The 12,317-nt window shown below is 30.1% G+C and overlaps 1 protein-coding gene across 1 annotated transcript; it reads right to left on the bottom strand.

Moving 5' to 3' along the window:
• Positions 1-5,877: 5,877 nt before the first annotated feature.
• Positions 5,878-7,994, bottom strand: LOC103496047 (uncharacterized). Its single transcript, XM_008457760.3, has 6 exons — positions 7,860-7,994; positions 7,576-7,737; positions 7,340-7,474; positions 6,827-6,934; positions 6,591-6,695; positions 5,878-6,245 (listed from the first exon to the last, which is right to left on the bottom strand). The coding sequence occupies exons 2-6, from the start codon at positions 7,717-7,719 to the stop codon at positions 6,081-6,083; spliced, it is 657 nt and encodes a 218-aa protein (XP_008455982.1). The 5' UTR covers positions 7,720-7,737; positions 7,860-7,994; the 3' UTR covers positions 5,878-6,080.
• Between the last annotated feature and the right edge of the window lie 4,323 nt (positions 7,995-12,317).

The following is a 12,317-nucleotide window of genomic DNA, read 5'->3' as shown; positions in this document are numbered from 1 at the left end:
CAGTGTTTATGTTGCTTTAGGTACTTTTCTTTATCAAAACTGCAATGATGATACAGTGGATGTTGGACTCTTTATCTATAATTAGCTTTTGAGACATGTGGGATCATTTGGAGTTAAAATTCCTATCCCTCTGCCTTGGTTCTTTTCAAGTTTGCTGGTTCATCTGAATGCTAAAATCTTGACTCCGAATGATGCTTCTGGTCCTGATCCTAAGACGTTGTTTTTAAGCTACAAGCTATTTTAAGGAAGTCATGTTCCTAACATAAAACATGATATAAGACCATCTAGGAACCCTTGTATATTTGACACTGATGATGTAAATGAGAATGCTAAAGGGTTCTTTGCTCATCGAGACTTAGCCTCCAGGATAATTAATACGCTTAGAGCTAAGTCTTGAGCTCTTTCTACATCCAGGAGATAGGAGGTTGATTCGCTTGTTCGACACCTGAAGACACTTACTCCCTCCTCTAGTATTGGTCCTTCAGATCAGGAGTAGTATTTCTTTTCTGTTCAAAGGGGGAGAAGTTAGGGGCAGGAGATATAGATAAAGGAGTAGTTGTAGCAGGTTGTTGTCTTTGTTGAAGCTGTGCAATTTTGATGTTGTTTTGAAGTTTGGTTGAAAATATTTTGAAGTTGTTTTTGTGTTTTTCTTTTTGAAGATTGTAAAGGGCTCATACGAGGTTATATAATTGTATGATGTTTATTATTATTTTTTTTTTTTGTCGTGTTGGTTATGAATAGAGAAAGGAAATGATGATCTTCAGAAGTGTATGGTTAATCTGTTGATGATTGTGTTGATCTGATGTGCTATTATGTGGTTGAATATGGTCATTTGTTGACTGTTGCACTATGGTTGATTGTTGCACTATGAGAAGTCTTTGAGAAGCATTGACTTGAACTTGAGAAGAAATCTTCTCTTTTTGACAAAAGGGGAAGTTTGTTGGGATTTTGTCAAAAAAGATTTGATGAGATTATCTTTCATTAATGAGTTATTTAATTCCAAAAAGATAAAAGATCTTCCTTTATTTTAGGAATCTTGTATCAGTATCTTTTTGAGATTATTCTTGAGGAAATATATATATATATATATATATATATATATATATATATATATATATATATATATATATATATATATATGTATGTATGTATATATATATATATATATATATATATATATATATATATATATGTATATATATATATATATATGTATGTATGTATATATATATATATATGTATGTATATGTATGTATGTATGTATATATATATGTATATGTATGTATGTATGTATATATATATGTATGTATATATATATATATATGTATGTATATATAAATGTATGTATGTATATATACTATGGAACTTGTGGGTTTCGGTACGACTGATGAATAAAACAAAGTATTTGGTGCTGCTAGTCGAAACTATCATTGCAGCAGCTGTGAACGAAAGAAGGTAGTGTAATTAACTATCTATATATGATCTCAACGTGTTGATCTGTGATGAACTAAATGATGAGTAGTATTAAAGAAGAAGTAATGATTAAGAGATCATCTTCAATTCAAGGGGAGTATGGACATCTTCAAGAAGATTCACTCGTATGTTCAGGGGGAGCCTGAACTCTTAAGTCTAGTCGAATATCACTTATTGTATTGATGTATATTGACTACGTGAATTTTAATAATATTATTCATTTGAGCTGTGCGCAGCTCCCAAGATGTAGGTTCTATTTACCGAACTCAGTTACAAAAGTTTTCTATGTTATTTACTTCTACTGTTCCTTTAGTTAATACATCAGTCAATTACTTTAAAATTAACTAGAAGATAAATTGATTATCTCATAACTTTTTCAGTTTATGTTGATGATGTTATTGTGACTAGGGATGATCCTTCTTTAATTCGTGATTTAATTGCTTCTCTGGAAAAACGATTTGCCTTAAAAGGTTTGGGCACATTAAGTTACTTCCTCGGGTTTCAAGTTAATTATTTTGAATTTGGCTTCATTTTAAATCAAGAGAAATATGTGATAGATTTGCTCCATAAGCTTCAGTTTGATGATTTGAAATCTGCTCCATCACTGAGCATTGTTGGAAAACATCTCTCTGCCTATGAAGGAACCCCTCTTGAAGATCCATTCACTTATCGAAGTATGATTAGTGTGTTGCAATATCTTATGCACGCCTGGCCTGATATAGCTTATATTGTAAATCAGTTAATCAATTTCTCCAACGACCCATTGATGTTCACTGGCAAGTTGTAAAGAGAGTCTTGCGTTATTTAAGAAAAACACGATTGTTTGGCATTCTATTCCAACCAAACACTGATTTGTCTATTTTTGCTTATTATGAAGCGAACTAGGCTTCCAACATTGATGGTCGAAAATCTCTTGCAGCTTATTGTGTGTTTATTGGGGCTAACCTTTGTCTTCTAAGAAACAAATTGACGTTGACTGGTCTAGTACTGAATCCGAATATTGTGCTCTTGCTGTTGCTGCTTTTGAAATAATATGGTTGAAACAACTCTTGACGGAATTACATGCTTCTCAGCCCTTGAGGCTTGTTCTGTGGTGTGATAATATCAGTATAGGTGCTCTTACATCGAATCTCATAATTCATGCTTAAACAAAGCATATTGAAATTGATGTCCACTTTTATTAGAGATCAGGTTCTTCTTGGTGTTCTGAAAGTGAGGTACGTTCCATCTATCGATCAGTTGGTTGATTGTTTGACTAAATTCCTCCCCCACTCTCAGTTTCAAATACTACAGTTCAAAAATTAGGGTAACCAATCTACCCTCTCATTTGATGGGGGTGTGAGAAAAAAAAGGAAATTGTGACAAGGCAACCACATCAACAAAAGGTGTCAAGCCAGATATGATTAAGTAGACTTAAAAGAATTCTTTAATTATTTATAAAATATCATTCATGGTTAAAAGATTGTAATTAGGAAGTTTTGGTCAAGCCAATTAATCTTAGTCATCTCTCCCTTCACATAAAATAGGCGATATTTTTTATTCTTTATTCGTTTATTATTTTTAAAATGATTAAGGATTGTAACTCTATATATTGACTAATCAGTCTTCATTTAATACAAAGAGAAAATCAAAGGGAAATTTTCTAAGATCTCTCCACCCTAATTAAATGGAACGATGAAACAATTGAAATTAGGACATATCTTAAGAATAAGCCTTTTCTTTTCTAGTATCATATTAATGACAATAAATGTATTTATTGTTATTAATTCAAACTTAACTACAACACTAAGGTAATGGTTTAGCTCACACAATTATTAACCATAGAAATAAATTTTATCATTTTATCTAGAATTAAATATCAAAAAGTAAGAATTTAGAAAAAGTGAAAGTAATTCATATCCATTTAACATTTGGCCAAAATCTAACTTCTAACGCTCTATTATATAGTTTATAGACAGACTACAATATAAAATGTAAGTTTTTTCACCAACATGAGCTTCGCTTAACTGGCTCTTGTATGTATCCAAACCAAGTACATACAAATATCAGTCGATACTCGGTGTTTTGTTGGTTTGTGGTCAAGTCTATCGGTTTTATTCTTCGAAATGTTTTTTAAAATTTCTTGATTTGAAAGCTTCACAAATTAACATTGACCGACCCCTCTCATTCTCTAAACAACCAACTTTGATTTTGTGGTCAGTTTGAATTTTTTGATCTATCATGTTCACTCCCTAATGTATACATACACGTACACATAACAAGAGCATATAATAAGAAAAGTGGAAAGATCAAACTTCATTGATGAGAGAAAACATTCTTGTTATTGAAGAATAAAAGACATGGATTAGATCATCCATTTTCAAGTATTTAACTTAAAGAATTGATCATTTAAAATATGGGAAAAGTACTCGACCACTACAAAACTTTTTATACGTGTATTTTAAACAAATTTTTTTTTATCAAAAGCATCTAAATAAAAATTAGTTTATCAAAAACACCTTTTTTCTTAAATCAGTCCAAACCGAAGTACAATACATTCACTATGAAACTATAAGTAAATTATCATGAATGAGAAAATCATTAAAGTTAGTTACAAATACTCGACAAATATCTTAGTTTATTTTGCTATACCTAAAAATGTCTACAACGAGATGCTTCTTAAAATATATTAAAAAGATAATATTTGTTAAAGTGTTTGTAAATTTTGGCGTAAGCATGTGTCTTGAAACAAAATAAGATTTAGGGAAAAAGATAATTATGGAATAGCCGATTGATTAATTAAGACGAATATAGTAAATAAAGAATTAAGAAGAGAAGGAAGTAAAATCATGGTATCTACAAGACAATTTTTGTTTAAGACTAGTTTTTCACGAAGCTCTCTTAGATTAGTTAATATCATAAACCGACTCCAGCTATATTGGCATCAAATTTTCAAATATTTGAAATTAATATTCAGATACCCAACAAACAATGGCACATTTTTTTAATCAAACCAATGAAATTATGGACTTGTTATTTTCTCAAATGTGTTAATGTGTTTTAGTAGGAGATTGAAAAATTAGATTATAGTTGTATTTATAAATCATAAAACTAAACTTACTTATCCACCTAAATTTAACTTATTATTAATTTACTTATTAATTTACGTTTAAAAAATTGATTGAACCATAATTTTAATTCTTATTGTTTGAAAAATGTTAAAATTTAGCACATAGTTCAATAAAATCTCATAGATAGTTCTTATGATTTGACAACGTTCATAAATAGTCCCTACACTATTTCCTACTATTTACGGTCCGTGTAACCCATAAAATTAATCATTTTTAAATATTCCAAGTTTTTTTTTACATCTTTCCATTGTATTTTTTCTATTATTCTTTTCGTTTAATATTTACATCTTTTTCTTTTCTTTTATGATAGTGTAAAAAAAATAAACAATTGTGTAAATAAATCTAAAGTAACAAAAGAATTAAAAAAAAATCAGGGGCCAAATTTTAAAAAAAAAAACATTTAGATTTGAGTCACCAAATCTAAACAATTGTGTAACAAAATTAAACAATAGAATTAAAAAAAATAAATTGTAATATCTAACAAATTGTATAAATTATAATCATATTTAAACGATAATCTAAACGCTATAAATTTTTACTATATCTAAAATTATAACCATATCTAAACATATAAATTATATCGAAACATAGTTGACGAGGTATTTTAGGTATTTTACACCCTTTAGGCTTTTTTCGTTTTTGAAATTGTTCTATACATTATAAATATTTTGCCGTTTTTTTATATTTTTGAAAAGACTCCTAAATTTTATTCCTTTAAAATAATACAAACCAAATTTATAACTTAAACTAGAAATTTATATAATTATTATTTTATAAAATTATATAATTTATAATTCATTAAATAATACATATTATAGAAATTCATTACATAATACATATTATTAAAAAAATGAATTGAGTTCCCATATTGTATTTCTAAATATTCTTTATGTATATTTAATACAATGAAAATATAAAGATGTTGTTTTCTAAATTTACATTATTTGACCACAAAATCTGAAAACGACTTTCGAAAACAGAATTCGAATTGTCTATCAAAAACACTTGGTGAATCTAAAAACATAAAACAAAATCTAGATTCTCTACCAAACAAGTTTTTCACCACCTAAATTTAACGATAATTTAAAACCCTCCAAGATCCTAAGTTCAAGCTTTCAAGCGAGAGGAAGGAAAGAAAGTAGTGCAGTTTAAACACAAGTATGAGAATGCATTAAGGGCAAAACAATTTATTCCTTAAACATTTCAGCACAAAAATAACGAGACGATAAATTCAAATGCACAAGATCAAAATGATTTACTCCTTAATCGTGTATGCAATGAGAGGAAGAGAAAATTAATTCAACAACGCATAAATTATCACATTGATGAATGTGTCAAAGAGTGTGAATCCATTACATTGTTAAGCAAATAGCTTAATTAAATCATTGAGAAACCAGCAAACAGCCAACTCAATAACTAAAAGTCTGAAAGGCCTAGCGATCTAAAGAAACCCAAAACAGAGGCACCATAAAGTGAGAGATAGCGTTTACCACTTTTTTATTTACTACGGACTTTCACTTTGAGAGTCCAGTAGACCTTTCCTTCAGGCAAAGGGATCGACTTTGGAAAGCGGAGTGCCACTTCATATTCACCACACGCTGACAAGGGGGATGGTAAATTCAAATTTTCGGGCGCAATTTGAACAGAAAATTGGCGTGCCACCTGAACCGGAAAAGAAAAAAGAAATGAAATGCTTAGATCTACAATAGAAAAGAAAAAATAGGTTTCTATTTATCGGTAAAAGACTATAGAGGTAGCATTTAAGGCAAGACGTGGGGAGTTGTTAAGTTTTGGTCGTGGGTTAACAATGTAAGGAGTTAATAAAGAAATCCAAGCTACCAATTTGCAAAGCATCTCCATCCTATTCTCAAACTTCACATCATGATACTCTCAGGTTTCGCATCTCAAAAGATCAAGTAGCCTCATTTTTGAGGAATAAATAAATAACTAACCATTTAAATTCTCATTTCAACAAGTAGAAAAGTATCTTTCACTTTCAATGCCTACCTCAGCAACAATGTCGTCTACTGTCACAGAAGATTGCAGAGCTAAGGGCTCATCTTTTGTAGCACGGGTACGGAACTTCTCCTTGTCAATTAACCTCCTCAACACCTAAAAAAATGTCATGCATCAAATATAGCTAATAAAATATTGAATGAATCAAGGAACATCAAAATATCCAAAATGTTCCAAACCTAAGTAGACAACTTCAAACATATTGGATAAAAGATGAAGTTACAAACCAGCTGTTTACAATCCAGACGTTTTGCTGCCTTTTCATATTCTTTCATCTTATCCTCCTTCGTCAGTGTCACAACCTTAACGACCTCTTCCTCAACCGGTTGGTAAATCTAAATTCAAACAAATTGAAATGATTAAAAAGTATGACACGCATCTGAGTCCTCGTGTGAAATCTACACCAAACACGAGAAAACCAAACTATGACAGCAAAATCAATCAGCCTATACTCCACTAAGAACCAAAACTATGGTTAAATTAAAGATTGTGAATTTTCATACCACTCAAAAAAAATGTATTGCCATGTCGGTTGATAAAATTTTTAAATCAAACTAGAAAAAAAAGTACTCAACCATTAACAAGCAAAAAGAAGCAGGATTTACTGTAATCTAAATTCATTTTTCTCCCCAATCCCTCTCTTTGCAATTGGGAAGAAACAGCAAACTAAAACTTATCAATGAACACGTATGTAAAAACAATCAAAAGTAACTGGAATGATCCAAATTGAAGAGACATACCCTACGCTGCTCCTTAATCAGATGAGCATACTTTTCAATATTTGGAACAGCCAGTATCTTGGGCATAAGATGGTTCCGAAAGTATCCAGGGGCGACCTTAACTGTCTCTCCAGCTTTCCCAAGTTTTTCAATGCTCTTTTTAAACAACAAAGTAAGAAATATTCAATTCACTGGGCATAAAAATATACAATTAGACATCAAACTAAAAAAATAAAAAAGTGAAGTCACATACTCACTGTTGTGAGAATAACTTCCAACTTCCTATGTCTAACTCCCTGACCCGTGAACAACAATGGCTGCATCATTTGATCAGAAGGATGGAGTGTGGTATCTTTAATAATTTTCCGGAGTGCATTTCGACCATACTGTATACAAGCCATTCGGATCTTACGACAAGTCTGTTAAAGGAAATGGGAAAATTAGAGCCACGAAGCTTTTAAGACGTACATGAATGCAAAAACAGGTGGGTGAGGAAGAAGAAAGAGCGACACTGGAGTAGAAAAGAAAAAGGTGGAATTACCGGCGGTGGCTTATGGAATGACTGGCCCTGGCGGTGGAAGTGCACTGCGTCGGAAAATGATTTGGTAGGGAGGATGAGGAGATCGTGGGTGATGGAGGGGGTAAAGGATTTAGGGTTTTGAATTTTTATTAAGTATTTTTCTTTCACACTTTTGGCAATTGGGCTGATGGGCTGAGAAGCTATTGGGCTTTTTAAATTTATAATTAAATATCGGTGAGTTCGTGAAAATAGCAAATACCAGAATAGAAAAATAAAAAATAGCAAAATGTTATATTATTTTGACTTATGGTAAAACTAACTGCCATAAATATTTTCTCACTTTTTTTTGCCCGAATTTATCCTTCTAACATGTACAAATGTTTCTCACTCTTTTGGCCCGAATTTATCCTTCTAGCATATACAAATACTGTGTATTTGTTAAAGATCAAAAAATCAAATAAAATATCATTGGATACCGTGTATTTGTAAACACATTTATTTATTATAATTCTTAACTAAATAAAAAAAATATTATATTGATCCCTAAACATATGTCATTAGTTGCAATCCTTAAAGATATGGCAAAACCGCATGAATATTTTTTTCCAATTATCTTTTGCCTGAGCATACCCTTTACAAATGGCAATTCCTGACATACAAATATAGTGTATTTGTATAGGTCAAAAAATAAACAAAATATCACAGAATACGAATACAGTATATTTGTAAACACATAAATCTTAACTAAACCAAAAAACATTTTCTTGTTGCATAACATTTAACCAACAACCCACTTTAGTTTTAATACCCCTAATTATTAGAATTTAAATCAATTAATTTACAATTTTTTATATTTCATATTATTTATCAAAAATTTATTAAATAATACATATTACAAAATTTTAATAACAATTTGGATCTACAATTTATATTATCCCCAAAAATCCTCAATTTGAATTCAAATTTAAATTCAACTATTTCTCATTTTTTATTCTTCAAACTATTTATCAATAAATAGACATAAATTATACATAATTCATATTTGATATTTATTAATCTTTTGAGTTTAGAAATATATATCTCACCCTAAAATAGTTAGTTTTAATCTCAATTTTTAACCTTATTTTTATTTTTAAATCCAATTTTTACACTTTAATTTTAAATAGTTAGTTTGAATCCCTAAAATTATGGTAAAAATACCAAACTTAAATTTGTAGATTATCATCCCTACAATAATACTAAAACAACAAACTTCGTTTACAGCATTTTCATTCCTAAATTTTATTGATTTAAAAATAATTTTATAAATAATACATGATATGGAATTGTTATTTTGAATTCAAATTTTATACATTATCCCTAAAATGATGCAAATATATCTACAAGATTATGGGGTTTTGGGGTTTGTTATATTTTAAACAATTTATTAAATGACCTTAAATATGTCTCGATAGCATTTTTGTAGTTAATTGAATCTTATTCTTAAGAGAATCGTCAACTTCACTCCTTCCATGAATTTCACCCATTTGAAAGACATGGAAGTTTGAAGTGGGACGAGATCTATATGAAATCGAATTAGCAAAGGATATCTCTAATCAATCTACTCTCAATCGCAAATTCCTCCGACACAATGGCGATAATCCGAAGAACCGGCTGAATAACATTCCTAGACTTTGCTTTTTCGACGATCTCCTTCATGAAAGATGCGTGTACTGCCCACCAAAGATGCCTCTGTTTCTACTCTTTGTCAACATCGACTTGTTTCCTATTCAAAGCTTTCATTTACCTGAAGGATTCAAAGCTTTCATTTACCTAAAGGAGTAAACGTTTCCTATTCAAAGCTGAAGGAGTAAACGTTTCCTATTCAAAGCTGAAGGAGTAAACGTTTCCTATTCAAAGCTTTCATTTACCATAAGGAGTAAACGAGCTCGAGTTATGGGTTATGTCCCAAATGTGTCGAAGCATGTTTTTCAAACCGAGGAAATCAAGAGATGGGTTGTTGGGATTGAAGGAATTGAAGGATTGGAGGATGGTACGGGAGTGATTTGAGAAGGGTTTAGAGAGGAAGAAATCAGGGGGAAGAAGTAGCAAGACGAAAATCCCAAAGTTTTTTGTCAAAGGAGCTAACAAGAAGAAAATCCAAATACTTTGAAAATTTTGAAGCTGATGAGCTAGAAGCTCCAATAGTTTCTGCAAGATGAAGCTCCAATAGTTTCTGCAAGATGAAAGTTTGATTTTAATTATAGGGTATTTGTAGTTTCTTGAATAATTGTATTTAGATTCAATTTTTTCAGTTAGGTAGGGGCATTTAGGACATTATTCTAACAATTAGTTTTCCATATTTTCTGATTTTGCTATTTTACCAATTTAAATAAAAATTTGTCATTTATCCAAAGTAAACCTTCTATTATTTTGCTATCCTTATTGTCAGCCCTTAAATATTTATTTAAGTTTGAGAGGTTTATTTTGGATAAATGATAAATTTTATTTAAATCAATAAAATAGAAAAATAGAAAAATATGGAATGAAAATTGTTCGAATAATGTCTTAAATGTCTCTGCCAAAGTTTAAAACTAGAATCATAAATACAATTATCTAATAAACCACAAATACCCAATAATTAAATCAAATTTCCACACACAATTAATACCTATCAAAATTTTCATTTTCCCCCAAAATCTGAAAATTAAGACCTATCACCATCAAAGCTCCACATACTTTCGCAACCGTTTCACATTTTCTTCAAATCGTGGACGTTAAGGGCATTCAAACGTTATCAATCTCTTCACATCTTTCAAACCTTTCAAACACCTAAGGTATTCAAACCTTAAGGGAAAGAAGGTCATTGAACAACATCCTTGAAACCCTTGAAACTCTTCAAAGTCGAAAAGATTCCAAGTTCCCTAACTTCCGGTTCCGTAGATTCCATCGAAAAAATTCTTCAAACCATTCGTTCCCTTCAAACCTTCCATTAGTTGCACAAATGATTGGAGCTTCAATTTTTGTCTCCAAATACATTGTAATTCATCACATAGATTCAACACATTCCATAATACATGGGGTCGTAGACAACAAATATTCACAAATAATTTGAAATACAAAGCAATGCAAAACTATCAGTCAATTAAACAAAACAAGAAACAAAATTTATAAGTTAACTACACTTCAAAGTATCCCACTCCACAACGAATAACACTCCAAACATAATACACAAATACATTGTAATTTACATCAATCAGATACAATATATTACAGAATATAATAGATGGGATCATAGACAACATATATTCACAAATACAACATAATTACACAAAATACGATGTATTTTATATCAAACAACAACCACACACTTTGTATTTTACGTATACATAATGCATACATACAAAGTACTATATCACACATACCTGAGTTTTTTCTTGTGTCATTGGTGCTTTCCCTTCCCGTCTTCTATCCTCTTTGGCCTTTTCTTCCTTATTAGCACTATGGACCTATGTTATAAAAAGAACAATAGCAAAATTCCATATGACTTTTACATTATTTATCATATGTTATAGACTGTTACCTTTTTTCACTTTGTCGTATCATTCTTTCTCTTTCTATTATCTATTGATTTTTCATTTGTTTCACTTGTTTCTTTCGTCCCTTAACTACATTCTTCATTCACGTCTATTTCACCTTGTCCTTCTTCATCTTCGTCCTATTTTTCTTGTTTATCTTGTTCACTTTTCAATATTATCCTATTCAGCAAGGTTATATTGTGAATTTACTAAATATAATACATTTTATGACTTGAAGTACAGCGTAGACAACATACCTTCTTTTCATTCTCTACTTCTTTCTCTTTCTTCTTCACGTTTCCTTCTCATAAATTGCTTTTTTGAAACCTACACATATCCCAACATAAAAAATTTATTAAATCTACAAACCAAAGAGAAAATACGAGCAGAAAAACGATCTCTTCCTTTTGATACGTCCAAAATTGATGGAATTCAAACTTTAAAAGACCAACGACTTAAAATTTAGAGAGAAAACCAAAACAAAGCATTAAGTCATCAGTAAAAACTTCAATATTCCATCTGAGGAATGAAAAGATCGAGAAAAAAAGAACATTTTGTATGAAATGAGCATCGGATTGAACTCCAACATCGAATCACAAGCAATAAAGCTTACCAAAGACGTGGAGGCCAATCATAAAATGAAAATAGCATAGACTTGAGAAGAGTGTCACAGTGAAAAAAATTGTTTCTATAATTTTTTAAAAATCTATATAATTTCCACAAGAATGCAATTATTTAAAACAAAAATCAACCCAAAATATGGATAATTATAATTTGCATTAAAATCAAGAAACCTAATTTAACATTTAAATTCAAATAGTTATTAAAAATATATATTATATATTATTCAAGAAAGGTTTAGTAAAGAGTTTAAAATATAACAAAGTTGAAATTCAAATTATTTTCAGAAGAATGATCAAAA

Source organism: Cucumis melo, chromosome 6, assembly GCF_025177605.1.
Source record: "Cucumis melo cultivar AY chromosome 6, USDA_Cmelo_AY_1.0, whole genome shotgun sequence".
NCBI lineage: Eukaryota > Viridiplantae > Streptophyta > Magnoliopsida > Cucurbitales > Cucurbitaceae > Cucumis > Cucumis melo.
This window is presented reverse-complemented; position numbering and strand designations above follow the sequence as displayed.